General features: G+C 52.3%; 1 protein-coding gene across 6 annotated transcripts in view; it reads left to right on the top strand.

Moving 5' to 3' along the window:
- RNF220 (ring finger protein 220) overlaps nucleotides 1-21,559 on the top strand; it is a 241,196-nt gene that overhangs the window by 196,868 nt on the left and 22,769 nt on the right. For all 6 annotated transcript variants that reach the window (XM_019501425.1, XM_019501422.1, XM_019501424.1 and 3 more), the window contains 4 exons: nucleotides 5,136-5,232; nucleotides 6,354-6,440; nucleotides 8,200-8,255; nucleotides 10,816-10,894. In XM_019501425.1, coding sequence (XP_019356970.1) covers nucleotides 5,136-5,232; nucleotides 6,354-6,440; nucleotides 8,200-8,255; nucleotides 10,816-10,894 — 319 coding nt within the window. The remainder of the gene's footprint in view (nucleotides 1-5,135; nucleotides 5,233-6,353; nucleotides 6,441-8,199; nucleotides 8,256-10,815; nucleotides 10,895-21,559) is intronic.

Here is a 21,559-nt window from a genome sequence, read left to right as displayed (position 1 = left end):
CCCCCTCCCCCCCCCCCCCCCCCCCCAGCCAGGCTCCGGTCCATGTTTTCCCTGGTTTCGGCTGGCAGCCTATTCACGGCAAACACAGACGGGGTGGGGGGGTCCAAGAGCTCTAGGCCCAGGCTTTTAGAGAAGCAGGTGTGTTCCTGTCAGGCCGCCCTTGCGTTTTGCGTTCCTCCTAATCCATTTATAACAGCGCTTGACCAGAAATCTGGTTTGAATGAGCCCAAGCTGAATGAATAATGTCAGGCAGTTCAGACGTCAAATATTTGAACAGCTGCTTGGGTGTTTTTGCTGGCTTTGCCCAGGGAAGCAACCCAGGGAGTTAGACACGGAGGGACAGCTTGAAGCGGTGGCTGTAAACCCCAACCTAGCGGAACTGGCCTTACACACCGACCTGGTCTTGGGTGAGGGGTTTTTGAACGTGTGGGCCAGAGGCCACCGGTCCCCCAGCTGCTCTCAGCTCGGGCCGTGCGCTGCATTTTGTTCTCCAGCGTTCTCCCACATGCAGTGGTGAGCTTGGGATTTATGACCTTGTCATTCAGTCCCAATGCGCCACGGTACCGCACTCCCTCTTCGAAACCAGGAAGCTGTGAATTTCTTAAACTGATAAATGGCAGAGCTTATATTGTGACTTTTCCACCAGGCGCGGCGTGTGCTTTGTTCCACGCGTTGAGAAATACCGGTCCTGGCTTAGCTGGCTGACAAAGCGCAATCCATTATAACTTGCGTTCTTGGTACAGAAATCCTGGGCCTTGTGCAAGCAAAGGTGTGTGAAGCTGGGGACATGTATTCGAGAAAGACCTGGGGCTGGATTTCTGGGGCCTACCTAACCCCCAAGTGCTGTCAGGGAGGGAAGTTTGACTTGTAGCCCCTCCTCTAAAGCACATCTGAATTTTAAACCCTCTGTGTCCCCCCCTTGCTCCATTTGAGGAGCTTCTCGACTTGACATCACTTTCTAGATCTATTAGATCGTGCTGGAGCCCCTTTCTCTGTGATGCCCCTTCAGGGCAGCCCAAACCCTTCGGTGTTGCCTGCTCCCCGCAAGGTGGGCTCTGGCTAGCTTTCATGCCAGTCGGACTCCACGTAGAATCACAGAGAAGCGGGGCTGGAAGGGAGGAAACTGCAGAGGTCACATCCAGTCCAACCCCTGCTTGAGGCAGGATCAGCCCTGTCCAAACCAGCCCAGACGAACCCAGAATCCCACCTCTGAGCAGCACAGCAGTCACCCCTGGATTGAGGGTGGACTAGGTGACCTCCTGAGGTCCCTTCTAGCCCTCATTTTCTATGATTTCTAAGACATCACTCCCAACCTTACCACAGGTAAAACGGGGACTACACAGCCAACATCCTCCTGCTGTACAGAGGTGTTAACACAGGCAGGGCCGTGCCCCTGCTGCAGAGGTAGGCAAACCCCCCCAGTCTGAACCAGTCTGACCAGGGGGGGAATTCCTTCCTGAACCCAGATGTGGCATTGGTCTGACCCCAAGTGGAGGGGGAAAAACCCACTAGCCAAGAGCCTCTGGCTTTAAATCTCAGCAAGAGCATTGGCACAGTCCAGTCCCCATCCCAACACTCAGTGCTTCTGAGGCTGGCTTGCAAACACCTTGACACATGGAACAGAAAGAGGGAGAAAGGGCAACCAGCAAAGCCCAAAAGCCTGGGAAGCTCCCATAGCAGAACCAGGCATCGCTATGCCTAGATCATCCCTGATCCGTGTCTGTCTACCCTCTTCTTGAACACCTCCAGTGATGGAGAGTATCAGGGTGTTTTTAAGCCTTCCTCTGAGTGGACATTACTCCACTAGTACCATTTAAATCGAGCTGTTTTACAGGTGACTCGGCACTCAAGCTGCCGCACCTTTTGAGAGCCAAGCCTCCATCCTCAGAGGAGTGGCTCCCTTCTGGTACCCTGTAGTGGGCATGCAAAACCCACTAGGCACATGGTGTCAGTCTGGGCTCTGCTGGTGCTGTTGAAGGCTCATCCTAATCCTGGCTTGTCCTAGTGGACCAGACACAGGACCTGCTGCAGTTGTGCTCTACACATGGTGACCAAGCTGGTCTCTGGTAGTAAGGGATGAAGGTTTATCTCAAGGCGTAGGACAACCATACTTGAAGCATCTCCGAAAAGCATCCTCTGTCCTGTTGTCGAAGTGATTTGGCCTCCTTTGTCACACAGCTCTGCCCCTTGCAAAGGCCGCTGAACTTTTCTGATGCTGGAAGAACAAAGGGTTTGCTTCCCTGCACTGAGACAGGGCCTGGCACTGATGTCACAGAGGTCACAATGGAAATGTCCCCTCCTGGCAGCCCTAGGACTAGGGCATGGTCCCCCTTTTCTTCCAGTTCTCCATCAGCAGCTGTCACAGCTGGGGAGCGCCACCGTGGGATCTTACCGCACCATGTGGCCTGGTCTCTGGGGCAGTATTTCTGGCAGATGAAAACCAAAATGCTGCGTGCACTGGACAGCTCCTGAACAGGGATAGTTCTACTTTAAGCCTCCCTCAGAGGTGCTGGGTGCTGGCTGCAACCCGGGGTGGGGGTGGGGGTGGGGAGTGTTCCTGTTGGGACCAACCCTGCAGAGTCTTGGTTAAAGGGTCTTGCTCTTCCACTTGGGGTCAGACCAATGCCAAATTTGGGGTCAGGAGGGAATTCTTCCCCCCAGTCAGATTGGTACGGACTTGGGGGAGTTTTGCCTTCCTCTGTAGCAGGGGTACAGCCTCTGCCTCAGATCTCTTGAACGTATATTAGCAACCTTTAACAAGACATTGGCAGCTGTGGTCCCCTTGCTTTCCCTGTGACAGGTTCAGGTGTGAAGTTCTGTGTTGTGCCAAGGCTGTCATGTTGCTCAGAGGTCGGACACTGGATTTGTCTGTCCTGGTTTGGACAGGGCTGATCCTGCCTCAAGCAGGGGTTGGACCAGATGCAACCTCCACAGGTCCCTGCCAGCCCCACGGCTCTGTGATTTCTAGTATGAAGCTGGCAGGCATCATGTGGCTGTGCTGGGTTCTTTAAACATGCTGCGTGCAGATGCCAAGGGAGCTGCCACTGTAGGTCTCTGCAAGGATTTGTGTCAATCCCAGCGGGAGTGTGAGGGGGTTGATAGTACCCTAATAGGGGTGCATTGCATCGCACCAAGCAGGCCTGGCCTCTTGATTCTAAAGCGCTTGTCTCTTTGGCTTGCACAACTTGGAAACGAAACGATGGAAAGACACCCATTCCCCATGCACTTGGTCCCTTCAAGTGGGCCTGTGAGTGGCAGGATCTCTCTCCAGCCCCTGTGCCAGTCGCTCCGTTGACCCTGGGCCCATGTCCCAGGCATTCGTTATCTGGCTCACATTCTGCTCACCTCTGGGACTGGCCAGGTCGTGGTTCCAGCTTTGCATGATTTGTGTCTCCCTCCTCTTCAAAAGACAGATGTAGCCCTGCGTGTCCAGAGTTTACGGCCTTGTAGCAGTGATGGGCTAAAGCAGTGCCAGGTGCGGAGGATGGTGTTACAGGGGGTTAAATGCTACACTCATAAATTGTAGCCGTGTCGCCTACGGCCAGTTCTTGGGCAGCTCCGAAAGTCTCCAGCTCCTTTGACAGGTCTCTCCTGGCACTTTAAATCTTCTCCTGAGCATCATGATGAATTGAGAGGGTTGAGATTTACTAGAGGAGAGAAGGCAGCTTGGGACAGATGCTGGCTGGTGGCGTGCAGCGCAGTGTAACCTGGACTTGACATGGGATGTCCGAGGGTAGAGAGGCTGCCCCAGCCTCACTGCTGGCACGACCCAGGTCCTCAGAGCTGCTGCACACCTCAAGCTGTGGCCTCTGCCTCTGCACTTGCGCAGGAATCGGGTGAAAATGGAGTGCAGTGGGGCAAAAGCTGACTCCGCTTCTGGGGAGAGGGTCTTCTGGAAACTATTATGCCACAGAGCCCTCGGGTTTATACAAGGAGGGGAACTATGAGATCCATGTTAATGAACATTATTAGTGGCTTTAGCAGTGGGGTAGCGCATATGTCTGTAGAGAGCAGCGGGAGCTGGCTGCATCCCTTCCAGCCCTAAACTTCTGTGAATCCGTTCAGTGGCCTTGGAAGTGAGATCTCCCCCCTGCTGAACTCCCCACACAGCTCTCACCAGCCAGATGTACTGCTGCACTCCTGCTGCCAGCGAAATGGAGCTAGTCTCCTGCTCCACGGTGCTCACATCAGACCCGGGCATGACCCAACAAGCTGCACTGGGCACAGGGGGATTCCCATCCCTATGGGGCATCACTAGTGCTTCTCCAGCTCAGCCCCTGGGTAGCTCAGCCTTCCCCTTCCCGCAGTGACCTTCAGTATGAGGTCCCTGCTCTGAAAGCTTTGCTAAGACGGGAACGCAGTGGCCTGGCCGGGCGGGAGGAGCCATGCAATCCACCATTCAGGTGTGCGGCTTTACTACAGCTGTGCAGCACAGGGACGTTGGCTGTGGGTTTAACAGCCCAGGTTGGGACCCAGAAGGGCTGGGCTCCTTTACCAGCTTTATATCAGACACCCAGCGTGATGTTGGTGATGGTTACTCGCTTAGATCTCCATGCCTTGGTTTCCCCACCTGCCAGCAAAGACATCACATCGCAAATAATGAGCAGGTCCACTTCCCTCATGGGTACTTGGTAAACTGTCCCCAGCTGCACCACCCTCCACCCATAGCCTTGGCTGCCTGGCTGAGCTATCCTGGCCATTAAGGAATGGACAGTCACTGCCCAAGAGCCCAAATAGGCAGAATACTCTTCCTCTAACCAAGTGCGGCTGTTCCATGGGAAGGGGCTGGTCCCCCTTTGCTTCTCCTGGGGTTGGATGGGGATCCCCCAAGACAGAGATACTGGCACTGTGCTGACTCCCTCATCACCTGTAGCAGGGGGCCTGTGGGAGCCCTGGCTGTCAGCTGGCACTGAGTGTCTGCCCAGAAGTTGGGTTTATTCTCACTCTTCAGCAAACAGAGTTCAAAACTTGCTAGAATTGTCGTGGGGGAGTCCCACCCGCCACGACACTGCCGTGGGACACTGCTGCACTTCCCAATACATGGCAAGCTGGTAGCCTCTGGGCCATTGTTTTTTCGGGCATTTGCCACAGAGCTCCACATTGTGACGCACGCCTGCCTGTTTTGTCCCCTCCAGGCTCTGGGTTCGTCATGTGCAGTGGGAAGGAGAATCCCGACAGCGACGCCGACCTCGATGTGGATGGGGACGACACACTCGAATACGGGAAGCCACAGTATCATTTTTGAGAGGTTCTAAACTCGGCAAGCCCCGAGGCTGCGTCTGCTGCTCTGGTTGTTGCTGCAATCCCAGTTTGCCTCCCTGGGGCTGCAGCCGCTCCCCACGTGGCTGCTCGGGGCTTCTTTGGACCGGGATGGGCCCCCATACCTGCCATAATGCTTCCTTCCATTTCCATTACAGTTCCTTCTCTGTCCAGGTTTCTGCCTCAGACCCAGGGTTTGGGAGAAACCCCCTGAATTCGAGCCTTTGGGCTGTTTTCCTAGTGCAGTTGATGGGCTGTTTCATAATCCTCCCCAGTTACCCGTGCCACGTTCAGCTGACTGCCTCAGCCTGCTTTGCTGTCAGCCCATCACCCCCCACTTCCTAGCTGCCCTCAAGGTTTCCCTGGCACATGCCATCTCCTGTGCTTTTCTCAGAGGCGGTGCACAGGGCAGTATGTGCTAGCAGGGCTTGCCTGCTTCCGTAGCCAGGAGTTTGCTCTCCCAGCTGTGCCCCTTGCACTGAAAAGGTGCTTTCTCGGTCCTCCCTTGAGGAATTGAGGTCAGGGCAGCTCCACCGTACCTAGAAACTTTCATAGTTCTTACTAGATCCCCAGCACCAGGGTAAGTAGCCCCCAGTTCAGCACACAGGCAGGAAGCAATTAGACGCTTCCATCCTCAGGGTGGGGAATGATTAGCTGTTCCAGGATTTTAATTAAAACTTGCACCTGTGTTTACAGCTAGTGCCCTGCCCCTCAGCTGATGTCAGTTGTCTTTACTCAGCTGGAGGCGGTGGACATCAGCAAGGAGCCTAGCCCCAATCCACTGCAGGCAGAGACTGGCCTCCTAAAAATGTGGCAGGGTATAGAGACCATGTCACATCCTATACTAGCTCAGCCCCTCATAATGTATCCAGGGGATGTCTCCACATCAGAAAAGAAGCCACTGTCCGTCCCCACCCCGAAGGGTGTCACCAGGGCCCTGGTTTGGCTCCTCTGGAGATAAGAACTCAATGCAGAGTTCAGAGGTAATGGCTGCGCTCAGCCCATCAGTGGCCCGTCCAGTTCAGCCTGCATCAGCTGGATGGCTGGTGATGCCTCCCTTGGCCGAGCAGTGCCCTCCTTAACCCTTCATTCAGGTACACGGAAGCTGACATCATCCCTTGCACCGGGGAAGAGCCGGGCGAAGCCAAAGAAAGGGAGGCGCTCCGCGGTGCTGTCTTAAAGTGAGTATCTGGCCTGTCTGCTGGGCTGCAAACGGTGGGGTGGGAATGTGTGGGGCTGGTGGGAGAAAGGGAAATGCCGAACTCCCTAAGGAGACATTTGCAGGGTGTGGGGCTGAATTCCCCACCCAGCGCCCAGGAGGTGGTGATTGGGGCTTCGCAGACAGCCTGCTACTCAAGCCCCCAGGCCATGTCTCCTCCCCAGGCAGCGTGGCCTACTTTTGGGGCAGTACTAGCTCTCTCCTGGCTGGGCGGGGTGCAGATTTTCACCACTGGAACTCTAGGCTTTGTCCTGCACTAGGATGGAGCCCAGCCCTCATGACAGAGGCCTGCAGCACATGGCTGCCACCCAGGCTGCACCGTGGATCTGCACATGGAGGCTGGCCCCCAAGTGTGGCTGCTTGGCATGGGACCCGCAAGCTGACCCCTCTGCACTTCACCTTGGGGTGGGGGCAGGCCAGGGGTGACCACTGGCCTGGGAGAAGAGTGCACCAGCTCGCTTACTGCAGTTTGCTAGCAGCCAGCACGTGCCAGGAGCTAAGGCATAGGGCGTGTGGAGAGGCACTTCAGGCAAATAGCAAAATGACTGTTAACAGGGAGCTGGGATTGTTTTCCAAGGCCTCTGCCCTGCCTGGAAACCGGGCTGAAATTACCCCTCTGTCTCTTAGACTGAGCGATCATGTGAGGTCAGGGTTGAAGTGATTGATAGAGCGGTGGAATGAAGCTTTCTTACTGCTTAGCCTGTCACAGGCAGCGGCTCAGAATTAGGTTCCACTCCATAGAAACTTAGGGTTCACCATGCCGAAGCAGACAGACTTTGCTTCCCGGCACTTCCAAGTGAGGCCAAAGGCAGTCCATCAGCCAGGTGAGCAGCAAAGGGGTGTGAAGCTCCAAGAAAATCCCTTGCAGCACCTAGGTGTGTGTTGTGGCGTTATAGCAGGAGGTGGGTACCAGGAGACCTGGCCCTGGCCTGTGGCCCCATCACTGAGGTGCCATAGCTGTGCTGGCACCAGAAGCAGCATGGTTGTGCCCCTGCAGCTCTCCAGCCAAGCCAGTTAACATTGCTGAGGGGCAGGGCCAGTTAGCCGGCCTCCACATTCCTTAGTATATCGTAGCACCCTGCAGACACAGCAATTCCTTGAGGACGTGGCCCATGTCTCCCCCTGGCTCCCATGCCCTGTTTGTGGGCCGGGAGATGGCTGCGTGGGTCCTGTGGAGCTGTGAAGAATTCTGCAGCCCTGTGTCCTACAGCAGGGGCCTCACGGAGCCCCATTAGCACAGAGCTGAAAGTGCTTGTTAGTGGTCAGGATTTCCAGGCTCCCCTTGTATTGGCTTGCAGTGGAACGGACACAGTTGCCGGTTCCCTGTGCTTTTCCCAAATTCAAAGCACTAAAAGCCCACTGCTGTGGCAGGGTGTAGCTCTTCAGGGGAGAAACCATCGTAGCAGAGAGAGAAGCCTTGAACTATTGAGCCTGCCTCTCTGGGGACCCCAGGTCCAAGGGTGGGCTGTACATTAAATAGAGATCCCAAGCCTCCATCAGCATGTCCTGATCTCTGTGTGGTGTGGCAAGGGCCAGTGCTAGAGGATTAGGTTTTGAGCCTGTCAGCAGAGATGCATAGGCATCTCCTGTAAAGCCAGGCAGGTCCCCCTTCAAAGCCCAGACTGAAGGGCATGGGGCTGTTTGTGGGAAGCTCCTAGTTCTCCAAGGGGCACGTGTTTGCTGGAGCTGGCTTTCAGCCTTCTCTCCTCTTTTTGTTTCAGTGGCGGCACGCCCAGTACCCGAATAACGCCGGAGTTTTCCAAGTGGGCCAGCGACGGTGAGTCTCAGGCCTGTTCGGTGCCCAACAAGCAAATGTTTTACGTGTCCTGGAGGGGAGGGTGGGGTGAGTTTTTATTTCCCAACCTGATTTTCTTCTGTGATAAGCTGACAGGCTGTGTGGACAGGGGAGAGCAGTGATATACCTTGACTTCAGCAAAGCTTTTGATATGGTCTCCCACAACCTTCTCATTAACAAGTTAAGGAAATGCAGACTAGATGAAAGTACTGTATGGTGGCTGGATCATTGTGTTCAACCGGTAGTTATCAACAGATCAATGTCAAGTTTGGAGGAGGTATCAAGTGGGCTTCCCCAGGGGTTTTGTTTAGCATCTTCATTAACAAGTTGGATGATGGGTTCAAGTGCACACTAAGCAAATCTGTGGATGGCACTAAGTTGGGTGGGGTGGCAGCTACTCTGGAGGGCAGAGCTAGGATCCAGAATGACTTGGATAGACTGGAGAAATGATCTGCAGTCAATCAGATGAAACTCAGCAAGGACAAGTGCAAACTCCTGCACTTGGGATGGGATAGTTTCATGCACCAGTACAGCCTGGGGAATGACTGCTGGGCTGCAGGACTGCAGAGAAAGACCAGGGGGTTACAGTGGGCCATAAGCTAAATGTGAGCCAACAGCATGCTCCGGTTGCAAAAAAACCAACCACATCCGGGGTTGTGTGAACAGGAGTGTCACTTGCAAACCAAGGGCAGTGATTCTCCCGTTCTGCTCAGCACTGGTGAGACCTCACCTGTGTCCAGTTTTGGGCCCCACTTCAAGAAGGATGTGGACTATTTGGAAAGAGTCCAGCACAGAGCAACAACAACGATTAGTGGCCTGGGAAGCAAGACTTATGTGGAAAGGCTGAAAGAGCTCGGGTTATTTAGTCTGAAGGGAAGAGTAAGGGGAGTTTTGATAACAGGCTTCAGAGCCCTAAAGGGTGATGGCAGAGAGGATGGAGATGGGCTTTTCTCTGTGGCTGCAGGGGACAGGACTAGGAGCAATGACCTTAAGTTGCAGCAAGGGAATCTGAGGCTGGAAACGAGGAGGAACTTTCTGACTCTGAGGGTGGTCAAGCACTGGAACAGGCTGCCTAGAGAGATGGGAAATCTCCATCCCTGGAAGTTTTCAATACCAAGTTGAACAGACGTGGCTGGGATGCTTTAGTCAGAGTTGATCCTGCCTTGAGCAGGGGGCTGGATAGATGAAACTTTCATCTAGCAGGGTCCCTTCCAGCCCTGCTTTCCTATGATGTTTTAGTTGTTATTGCCATCCCACCAACTCGCCCTCAGTCTTCTCTTCTCCAAGCTGGGTCATGTAGCCTGAACAGACTTTGTCCTGTGTCCACATAAAGAGAGCAGCTAGATAAGTCACTTTAGATCAAGGGGCAAAGGCTGTCCTGGTAGCAGTCAGACCCAGGCTCAGTCCCAGCTACTGGCTCCTGATAGGGGCTGATAAAGTGAGATAGCAAACATATTGCCTGGAAATCTGGCCTCTCTCTGCATCCATTTGGAAGTCCTTCAATTTTTTCAAGCCTATCCAAGGTGTCCTGGTTTCTTTAAATGCCAGCAGCCCCATAGTAAACCAGTGGGACTGTGAGCGCCCCACAAAACAGCTTAGCACTTCTGAGCTGTAGATCCCAAGGGCTTTACAAAGCTGGGCAGAGGAGACCATCATAGCATTGGGATATGAAGAGTCTTGCTCAAGGGCACCTAGGGATAGAATTGGGAATAAAACCCCAGCACTTGTTCCCCAGGCCTGTGCATGCTGGACTCAGACCATTGCCAGTGGGGCCAGCACACTGAAGCAGGCTTCTCTGTGTAGGTGTGGAAAGGGTGGGGAAGGGTAAGTATAAGGAATCTGCATCGCTTTCCTGGAAGCAGTCTGTCCCCCATGAGTCTCTAAAAGGAGTGTAAGATCTCCTGGATATCAGAGATGTTCTGGGAGTTCGGATTTACCCCCATGGCACATACCCCATCAGCAAGTTCTGGTGCCATAGCTGTAGCCAAAGACATGCAGGGAAAGCTGGCTGAAAGCTTTGTCAAATTGCTCTCCTGAGACTGGCTGTGATTTCCAGGAGCCTGTGTATGCCTCCCCATGGGACCCTACAGCCACTCAGCGCTTTCTTGTGCCCTCTGCGGTGTCTCTAGCTGGGCTCTCGGCAGCGGAGGCACTCAGAATCCAGAGTCCCTTTTGTCAGTCATGCCTCTTTTTCCCCCCAGCTTCCCCTGTGGGGCTCACTTCTATCCCTGCAGGAAGCCTGTCCTGCACAGCGGCTGCATCAAACCTTTATTGAATGAATTCCTGGCTGCCACTGCGAGCAAAAGCCATGTGGATCATTCAAGCATGTGTACAACGAGTGTGGCACTTGTGCCATCTCAGAGCCCTCTGTCCTGGCTGCCATCGTGTCAGTCTCTCCTCATTCTCCAGGAATTGACACTATGATCCTGTGATAAAGCAGTGACTCATTGTCCCCCTTTCCCCTCTGCATGCCTGCACCTGCCTCCCGTTTGCATGGAGCAGATGTTCCTTTTACTAACCAGGCTGTTCCTTCCCTCTGCAGAAATGCCCTCGACGAGTAACGGGGAGAGCAGTAAACAGGAGACCATGCAAAAGACCTGTAAGAACAGCGACATTGAAAAGTGAGTGCATAGCGGGCAGTCCTGCCCTCCCAGGGGTGTCGGGTGACTTCCCAGGACCCTTGCAGGGAGAAAGGGGGATATTAACTCATGGAGGAATAGTGATGGGCATCTTTTTGCCCTCCTTAATCACAGCAGCAATTACCCCAAAACAAAATCCCCGCATGCTGAACAGCAGCACTGCATCGCAGCTGCTCTTAGCTCCCAGCATCACATGCAGCTGATACAGGAGGCAGGCCTGGGGTGAGACCACCTCTTTTTTGCACTTCTCATTTGCTGGGGAAACAAACTGGCCTTCATGCCTTGGCTCGCAGAAGAGCTGTCTTCAGCACCAGGAAGGTGGGATGGGGGTGTGTTGTGTGAGCATGCTGCCAGCTTTGGGATTCCCCTCTCAAAGCCTCCCAGTGTCCCATGCTTCCCTCTCTGTTCAGCTCCTTCAGTGGTACGTACCTACCCCATGCAGGGAAGGATTCTCAGCAGCCCCAGGACTCCAGCAACCCTAGTGCCTTCGTCTGAGGGCAGAGCTGAATGCTTGTGTCCTGTGGCTAGTCAGCATGGGTCTTTGCTTGATGTGTCAAGGTTGCTAATATGCAGCATCCTTAGACCCCCTGTATCGCAAAGGATGCAAGTGTATTGTATCCTTGAGCAGATTCAGGAGCTTGGGGTCCAGCTACTGACTTGCTTCGTAGCTTATAGGGCTCTTCAGCACTCCTCTTCCACCTTTTTGCTCTCCTTTTGACCTCCGTGCAGGCATTGTCACTTGGCCCTGTCCAGAACCAAGCCAAACCCTGCTCTCTGCCCTTGGATGGTGCTGTGCTTGGGCTTCCCTCCCTCCCTCCCACATGTCCATCTAGCCAGGGTTCCCAATCTGCTTTTGGCTCCTATATGAGATCAATCCCCCGTCCTTGTAGAGTCTCTCCATAGATATTTTAATTCCCTTTTTTTTTTGAGAGCTGATGACTGCCTAAAATAAAAACGTTACCCAAAGATCAGGCAAAGGGTACACCTGTTGCGAGTGAGACAGGAGCGCCAAGATGGCGTTTTAAGTTGAGCTGGAATTTGTGTCCTTGTTCCCAGCCCGCTTGTGATTTGGGATGAGGAAGACCTGCTTGTGCATGGGCTGCCTGCTGCTTCAGTTTAAAACTCAGTGCCGCCTCCTCAGAGACCCACCCCAACCTGACTGCAGCAAGCTGAGTCCCCTGTGCATTTTTGGACTCCACCAGCTAATGCACCTTTGGGACTGGCTGGGTGGGAACTGAGGGAACTCCCTCTTTGCACCTCTGTCTTAGCAGCTTTTTTAAAACCTTGTGCTTTGCCTATCTCCGGGACAGGCCATTTGCTTTATTTACGCTCCTTCAATGCTTCTTGGTGAACAGGTTCCAGCCAAGGACTGGGGACTCCTGAACCCCAAGAGATCCATGTGATAGGAGTCCCCCTCTCAAGTCATCTCCTTCTGTGTCAGTGGTAGGGATACAGGCACCCGCTTGAATCCCCTCAGCATCACTCTGTTGGGCTCAGCACCCCGGGAGGCCTTGCTCAGCTCCTGGGAAAGCCCGTGGGCCTCCACCCTCCCAAATCCGCTCCTATAGAAAATCTTTAAACAGCACAAGCCAAAAGGATTTGACATTTTCCAGAACACTTGAGCCCAAGTGATGAAATTGACACAGCTTCTTTGATCAGATTATTAAAGCTTTATCTAGTGCCTTCGCAAGGGTCCCAATGCACTTTCTGGACAAGATGGACAATAACTCTGCATCGTGAAATATGTGTGGATGTCCCCTGCCCCATATTATCTTTGCTCCACTTCAACTTCCAGGCTTGCTGGAGCTGCCACGGAGGTGGCAAAACCCATTAGAAATTATAGGTAAAGGCTTCATGTCTTGACCCTTCCAGAGAGAAATTCCTTTCTGTAAAGAATGGGGCGAGCCAAGGCGTTTTATTTAAAGGCCTGTATTTCCATCAGGATCAGAAAGCGATATAGGAATCCTCCACCTGAAACGCTACCTCCCCTCCTTTCCTCTGAGGTTCGTGTGTGATGAATAGTTTCTGTCCTGCTGGTTAAAGAGCCTGGATGCTCTGTGTGTTTGTCTGTGTAGAGGGGCTCTGTTAAATTAATTGGTAACAGGGATCAGACCTAGAAGCCTACAGGAAGGGAGGGGGGAAGTTTGCACTGTCTGGCTGCTACCACTCCACCGCTGAGCCGTGATATATGGTGACCCAGCCCAACAGGCTAAATTGATTCATCTCCAGTTCCTGTTTCTTAATCTGGAGCTAAATTGGTTTCATTTTTCTTGTTTTGGGTGGCGCTTGCAGCGGGTGTTCAAGAGAATCACTTGGCTCAGTTGTTCATAACTTGAATTTTTGCTTTTAAATGTGGGGGTTTATTGATTGGCTTGTTAAGCTCCTGGTAGCATCTGATTAGCATTTTAAGCAGCATTTCGAAGCACGCGGTTTCTCACCTGCGGCAGCTGTGCTCCCCACTTAGAGCAGCAGGTAATGGAGTTATAGCTGATCCCGCTAATCAATCTGACTTCTACACAACAGATGCTCCTTCTCCCCTTCCCAAAAATAAGTCTGGGCAGGGAGAGTATCTTTTTAATTAACTCATACAGTACAGCGCGCTGTCCTTTCTTTGGCATGCCGCTCTTATACGGTGCCCAAAAGTTCACGGGAGCTGCATCCAGGCCTCCTCCAAAGGGTCTCCATGCTCAGCGGCTAGTGTAGGACATCGGGGAAAGGCCCCGCCAATCTCCCCACCTCCTCGACGGGTCTCTGTTCTCCCACCACCGACTTCATGCTTCTATGTTCTGCATATGAACATCACGCGGTGCCCATGTGTGATGCACTTAAAGTAAGAAGCATCATGCCGGGGACAAACCCCTAGCTCATCTCTGGTGGCAGAAGTGGACTACCTATGACCTTCACCAAAAGGGTGAGAAGCATTAGAGAGGGAGAGCTTCCAACCGCCCCTGGCGTCTACTGGCTTGGAGAAGCCCAAAGAAACGTCTCCAACCGTTCAGTTCAGCAGCTGCGACTAGATCCATCACCCGTGAATTTATCCGGTCCCTCTGAACCTTCCTGTGCTCTCTGCCTCTCGTCCTAGAGGGTCATCGTGGACCTATCCCGGCCCCGTGCATCAGGACCAAACGGCCCTGCCGAGCAGGGAGGGATTAGCAGAGGGTATGGGGCAGCATGTGAAACGCGCACCTCCGGGTCACCCGGGCACGTCACTTTGCCCCGGCCCCGGAGACCCTAACCAGTCCCCGTCGTGTCTCATCTCCTCCGCCAGCAACAGCATTCAGCCAAGCCCGGCGCTGCCGCGGCATCTCTCCCCCCTTCCCTCCTGCTCTCCAAGTAGCCCTTCGCCATTTTGAAATCAAGGTTCCCCGGGGTGAAAAGGCAGCATCTTAATTCACAGTGCCAATGTTCAATTTTGCTTTCTGCCACCAAACTAGATTGCAGGCCAGCACCGGAGTCTGGGTGAGTGGCCCGCTGGGTCACCTCGCATTTGTTTTCTTCAATTTTGTGTTGTCATAAATTCATTCCAGCCCGTTGTGGTTGATCAGTTTATCTCAGTCGGGGCAGAGAGCGCTGCTAGCATGATATATGACACGAAACATTGTAGCCAGCCTCTCCATGAATCACTCCAGCTGTTCGGTGTCACCGGGAAAGCAAACAGGCCCGGGCGGCTGAGTGTTGACGGTGATGAGCTCAGTGTGGGAAGAGACATGACGTATGAATGTTTATTTAATAATTCTCTAATATTTCCAGCGGAGTGTGGCTGCGCCTCCCGAGGTGGGGGGAGGCGGAAGGGGGAAACTCTAATCTGTTGGGGTGGACCATAAATCAGGCAGACAACATCATTAATCAGGGGTGGAATAAACCTGGGAGGAGGTGGGAACGGAGCTGCCATTGTCGGCGAGAAAGGGGCCCCCACGCGCTCTTCCTCCATAAAACAAACCTCGTCCCCCGGCGGCGCTGGGCGCTCGCAGAACGGCGAGCTGGGGCGCCCAGCTAGCTCGGCACACACGCGCGTTGCCTCTGCCACGGACGTCACAATTTAAGCCCGCCAAGCATTAAATCCCTTTATAATTATCTTCTTTATATAACACTTCATGCTCATCATGCTTCGCTGGCCGAGAGGCTCGTTGGGTTAAGAAGAGGGGTTTAGAGAAGAATTGCCATTGTGTTTGTTTTATTTTTCACTTCTCTTCCACCCTTTCCAACCAGCTGCTCTCCCAGCTCCATCTCCAGGCCAGCTCTCCGGATCCGCTGGGATGAAGCTGATGAAGCTGGCAGTGGGGGTCAAGCGGCCAATCTCAGAGGGAAGGGGCATGACATAGCAGCGCCCCTCTCTGAGGGGCTTTGCTCCTGGCCAAACCCAGCAGGCATGGTAGGAGCAGGGGGAAGCAAAGCCAGAGAGTTTTCTTTGGCCAAAAAGGCCAGGACTACACTAATCAGCACAGTGGAAGGGAGCAGGGAGAAGACATCAGGAACTTGCACAGTCAGATAAACCCTCCGTACCCCTTCTCCACCGAGCTCGCACCATCTGCAAGCAAAGCCTGACGCGCTGGAAACCCATAGCAGCCGGTCAGCGCATTGGGTGCACGTGAGGCTTGCGTGCGGGTGTTTTCGGGCTCCCCCCTGCCGATGGTATCTAGTGTGTGTATAACACGCACATTGCTCTTCAAGAGAGCCGGTGCTCCCGGTTCAGCTGATGTCCAGAACGGTCTAACCAGGGCCATGGTGGCGAGAGCGTCGTTCTGAGACCCGTGTTGTTTCTGGACAGTAGCCGTCCCCTGCAAGTGATTTCTTAAAACCACTGGGCCAGCCAAGTTCTGTCTAGATCCTGGCATGTTTTGGTACCAACAAGGCAGGTTACCGGGGGAGCTCAGAGCTCTCTGTGAGTTGGGGATCTCTTTTACGGCAAGACTCAAGACGTTGTCTGGCCCTCTGCTACTTGAGACCCTTCACCGTCACTCGGCTTAGCAGGGCATAATGTTTTATGAAGGAACATAATATAAGAGATCCTAAAAGTTGTAGCCTGAAAGCTTGGGGTAGTAGCTGCGGTCCATCCATTCCTACCCCCCTCAGCTATCGCCTGGCTCTGGGGCTCTTCCTCCTGCCCCCACGACCGATCGCAGCTCCAGGAAGGCTCTGTGTGTGTCTCAGAGGTGCAATTCAAGCATCTTTTGCCCTTCAAGTCTCTTTTCTTCTTTTTCTTTTTCTTTCTTTTTCTTTTTCTTTCTTTTTCTTTTTTTTTTTTTTTAAAGTTCCAGAAATGCTGTTAACTTTAATTTGTGGAGTTGCTTCTCGAGAGTGAAAAATCGATGGGGGGCTATCGCAGTGTGAAATTCGACTGTCACCATTGAGCTATAGAGTTAGCAAGATGTCTTAGAAGGTAAAAAATAAATCGTGGCCCAGCAAGTGCTCAGCTGTGCTATTTCAAAAGGGATATGAGGCTGATGGGCCGTTAGAGGGTATTTCAGTTAGATGGATGATGATTCCCTGTGAAATATTGGAGTTATTTCATAGGTAAGAGAAACTTTAGCTTATAAAGCACAAACAGCTGCCTGCCAGCAGCCTAATTCTGCCCTTGGACGTGGGAACAGCTTGTCGGCAAGAGAGCTGGTTCCTAAAAGCAGCCACTCTGAAGGTTACTTGACCCCGCTGTGTTTTTTGTGGTGTGCTGAGGATGTGATTGAGTGTTTTGTCCTAGACTGTAAGCTTTATGGGGCAGGGCTTTTCTTCCTCGTGTGTGCGTGTGGGATGGGGGGTACCTTGCACCTAGGAGCCCTCTGAGCCTGGTATCTCATGAATAATCAAAAATAATTCTGAACTCAGGATGATCTGTGAATTTGCACAATGTCTCAAGACTCATTCAACCCAAGGCAGGTGGAAAGTGAAGGAGCAGGTCCCCCGGCCTCCCTGTCCCAAGGCATCGCTCTCCAGCCAGGGCCTGCCTCTGAGTCTTTCTAATCCGCTGACCTGGCTGTACTTGCCAGGTACATAATTTTCCAAAAGGTTCCCCATAAAATGATGCTCTGGTGCCACATTTATCAACTTCAGGAAAAGGGAAGTGTGGGCTATTGGCTTCCTGGATCTCCACACTGCTATTTAATGGTGGCTGCGGCAGTGCTCAGAGGTCGCAGTCGGGAACTCCTTTGCGCCAGGCGCTGTATAAACAAAAAGGCAGTGCTAGTCCAGAGTGTTTGTCTCAAAACTCTTGGGCTGGTAAATGAAGTATTATTGCAAAGCAAGTGGCTGAGGGAAAGAGCAGGCTGGAGGAGGAAAAGGCAGTGTTCATTCCTCTCTCAGCTGCAGCGTGTTTTCAGTAACCTGCTTCTTGATGTTAGAAACACACTTGGTCTCCATGTCTCTTCAGTGCCAGGGCCTGAACCTTGCTCCTTTGGCTTCTGACCAGGCCTTTGCTCCCTCTCTCTCTCTTTTCTTCTAGGGTTGGGTATTTGACCAGTCAAAAATTGTAAAAAATTCCCAATACGTCCAAATAATACCCAGAGAAAGCACAATTTTTCACATTTAGAAATGTGGCCAAAAAAAACAATTTAAAAATCTTATTTCTTTCAAGAAAATGACAAAGAAATCTTAGGGGTTTTTTTGTAAAATAGCTATAATCTTTGATCAGTCAAAAACTATGCAGTCAATCGACCGATTTGTCAACCCTGCTTTTTCCCTTTGTCTCTCACTTGACAGTTTTGAATCTCCTCCCCAAAAGCCACATTACCCACTTTGATGCATGGACATTTGTTCTCCATCCTTTCGAGAGCTGGTTTCTAATTTCCAGCAGTCTCCGTCCTGTCAGCTGCTGGTTTCCTTCGGCAGCTCTGGCCTGATGCTCAGTGAGGCAGCGTCAATAAAAGCATTCACTTCCTTTAGCGGCTTTGTGCTGCTTTTGTCGAAGGGACCGGTTTAGCGTAAGTGATGCTAATTCCAGGCCGCTGGTTCCCTGCAGAAGGGAGCTATTGAATAACACTCGGTAACTTCAGTGTGAAAGTTCCCGGGCAGGTCACGCGGATTCTAGGAAACTACTTTGCAGATGCATTATCACGATGCCCTTGTGTAACTCCCAATCAATGACCGTTAATGGGAAGTTCTGGAAAGCTTATCAGCTGGAGGCTAAACCCCTTAGCAGGCAGCAGAGGAATTCAAGCACCGCAGTGACAGCGTGGAAACTTCCTGTTTACTTCAGCTGCTGGCTTCTGTCTGTGAGAGTCGGAAGCACTTCATTGTGCGGAGAGTGGAGGTGAGGCTCTGCCAAGGTCACCTCTCGGCCCCAGGAAACTGCCTGGCTCACTGAACTGTGGCAAGGAGAAGGCCAGTGAATCTCAACCAGGGTGCCTTTTTGAGATCCTCTCCAGGGTGCTGGGGGGTACTATGCAATGTTAGCACTATAAGGTGTGCAGACGTGATCAAGATCAACCCAGAAATTTCAACTAGGAATCCAGAGCATTGAAAACCTTCTGCTCTGTAGTCTTCCTGAGTTCTTTGCAATGGAAGAATTGCTTTGTTCGTTCCCTATAGTCAAAGAAACAAGTGGAAACTAAGCAGGCATTTTCCAAGGGGTGCCTTGAATCTAATGAGAGGTGCCCCAAGTCTAACATGGGGTGCCTCTGATCTAAAAAAAAACAGACGGAGAGCTGCATCCAGTCTGTGTCCAGTGGCACATTACAGCCACGCCTATTCTTCATGGAGAGGGGTCGCCTGTCTAGACAACAGGTCTCTGCAGCCGTTCTTCCATCTCAAGCCAAATAGGTTCTCCCAGAGAACAAGATGGAGCCGCAGTCAGTGTGCCAGCCCCTTGCATGAGGCTGTGCTTCCAGACTCTCTGGGCTTGCCCCCCAGCCCCATGGTAGAAACGCACTTGCATCTGGGAGACGCGAGTGAGAAGAGAAAGGACCGTCAGCGTCACGTAGGAGATGAGCTGCGTGTGGAACTTGGCCTGGGAAGTTATTTCCTTGCTGCTTCAGCAGGGAACCTCACTGCGCCACAGCAGCCTTCCCGCACGAGGCTCTTGTTCTTTGCAGCCAGGGCTGCTTTAGGCAAGCAGTGCGGTGGCATTTATTTTCTCTTTGGAGCAGAGGACTTAGGCTCTAAATCTGAATCAGAACGACCCATGTATTCTTTCTCCCAGCTTTCATGTAGAACTATAATTGCTCAAATGGCATATTTAGGCTGTTGGCACATGCTCAGCCTTTCACTAGCCTCCTTTTCCAATCATTCCCAGTGGCCAGTGGATACTACGGCTGCATCTCAACGCGCTGACTCAGAGGCTTCTTGCGTTCTGAATGAGCAGTCGTGCCATCTGTCTCTGTTTTGATCCGGGCTGGGCCCATGTGTCCCGATGAAACACAGGCCAGGAAAAAAAAAAAAGAGAGAGATGAGCCAGCTCCTGAATTTACTCTCTGCCTCTGTAAAGACATTGTCGGGCTCTCTGTTGCCGAGGCAGGGGAGGTGTGAAAGCATAATGAATTCTTCTGTCGTTAAACTCTTGGGGGAATCTTTACCCAGGTCCCAACTAAACACGGCTTACAACGCCTCCCTGCAACGGTAAGCCCCCTCAGTGATATTGCAACAGTGCGTGCAAGTGTAAGAGAAATAATTCCTCTGCGGGGAGAGCGGAGACAACGGTTCGGGTTTGCATCGAGATGAAATTTAGTCAGGAGCAACCTCCAAACTTGGCAAGCAGCTGCCGGCATTAACAACTTGTGCAAGCAAGTATAAAATCGAGGCGCTCGTGCCTCGGAGAGCCGCGGCTTCGCCAGCCTGCGCCCTCGCCTCCCACCCCGTTCCGAATTCGCGACTCAGAACACGGAAACCAGAACGTGGAACATTGCATTATTCATCACTTGGCAACCGGGAGCCAGGGCACTTCGCCAAAATAAACCATCCGCTATAATTACAGGTGAAGCAACATTCTTTAATATCTTACAATACAAAAACATACATTAATCAAGGCAAGAGGGTGCTCTCTCTGGGTTGTTTTTTTTTTTCACTTTTTTTTTTTCCTAGAAGACAATAAATTAACATCCGTGCCAATTCCCTCAATGCATGTGACAACCCTTGACTGGATTAGAAGACCTCCTTTATTTTGAAAGAGGGTGGATTAAAAACAGGCCCCCTAAATAAGGTTTTTAATGTAGGTGTGAGGAAGGCAGTTCCTAAACCGCTGACGTCTTGCCAAAAGGCTTCAGAGGCCAGCCTTTGAGCTGGTGCATAGCATTATCGCTTGGTTGACTTCAGGGCTGCTACGTGCCTTTTTACTCCAGCAAGGGATTGGCCCCTTCTGCGTTGGCTTTCCCATCCGGTGAGATGTATTCCTAGCGCAGCCTCCTGCTGCCAACATCTGCCATAAGACCAACCATTTATTGGGTTGGACCCCAGGTCCGTCTTGCCCAGTCTCCTGTGTTACGTGGAGGCTGGAAGAGAGAGTGCCCTAAGGTCTAGGAAGATCTGATGCAGAGGCCGTGCCCCTCCTGTACTCAATAGTGACTGATTCCCCTTTCCTCCAAGCACGTGTCCAATCCCTGATTAAACCATCGGCTTCCACCACATCTGGTGGCAACGAGCTTCACCCTTTAATTTGACCCTGGGTGTAGCACAACTTCCTTGTGTTCATTTTAAACTTACCATCTATTAGTTTGGGGTTATTGCCCCTAGTTCATTAATGACAGTGGACATCCCTCTGCATCCAAATGCTCTTTGACATGAGAGTATTGCAGTTGTCCCTTTCAAAGACCCCCCTGTAAAACTGGCAGGGTTTCATGCCCTAATTCTGCTGTCCTGTAGGATGGCCCCCCATGCCGTCTCCCCTGTGAGCCCACCTGGCTGTGATTGCATGACTAGCACTGAAGCTTGCACCTACTGCAGTCACTGCCAGCAAAGGTGCAAGGAAGGTGATGTTACTCTGGGGACAGAGGACCTTTTTTTAAAACTCTAACATCCCTAATTAGGCTGTTTTTCACTCCTTAGCCTATCTTGCCTGGTAATGTCGATGCTTCAGGTGTAGTGTTAAATATGAGCAAGGTGCAACATTACCTTGTGTCACGTTGCTCCTTTAGTGTGAGCAAATGCTCCTCCTGCTACGTGTGCACAGCTCTGGTGCCTTGCGGTGCTTTACAGGCTAATAAAGCTCAGTCTCTGCTCCAGAGGAGTGCGCGGTAGTTATGATGTAAACGGAGGGGCAGGGAAGGAGGGTTGTAGCTATGCGAGACTCCAGTGTCATTGCTTTGCTTGTTGGATCAGGATTATGTTGGATCGCACCCCCAAAACGAGCATTGGGTAGGAGCTTTACTCCCTGCAGCACAGGGGCCAAGATGATCCTTGTTTTGGATCCATTCTTTGCTCTGCCTCAGTCCTGCTGCAGCCAAGCTTTCCTTCTGGCCATCCGGTATGCATCCCGTGTAAGCCATTAGCAACTTCACTTCTGCCCTTTGCAAGAGCCAATGGAACATGCTTTCTGCCGGGATCATCATCTTCTTTCATATGGCTTTAGGAGCAAGAGCTGTCGTCACCGTTTTAACTTCAGGTTCCCCAACCAGACCAGTGCCCTGCTGGAAAGCAAGTGCTGGGATCAGGGGAAAAGATTAAAACTAATGGGAGCCAAGCTTTTTGGCAGGTGTGCCACCAATTAAGCCCCCCCCCCCCCCC

The sequence above is a fragment of the Gavialis gangeticus genome, unplaced genomic scaffold, assembly GCF_001723915.1.
Source record: "Gavialis gangeticus isolate Ggan-Ray unplaced genomic scaffold, GavGan_comp1, whole genome shotgun sequence".
NCBI lineage: Eukaryota > Metazoa > Chordata > Crocodylia > Gavialidae > Gavialis > Gavialis gangeticus.
Note: the sequence above shows the minus strand (reverse complement) of the source record. Positions and strands in the feature narration are given on the sequence as shown.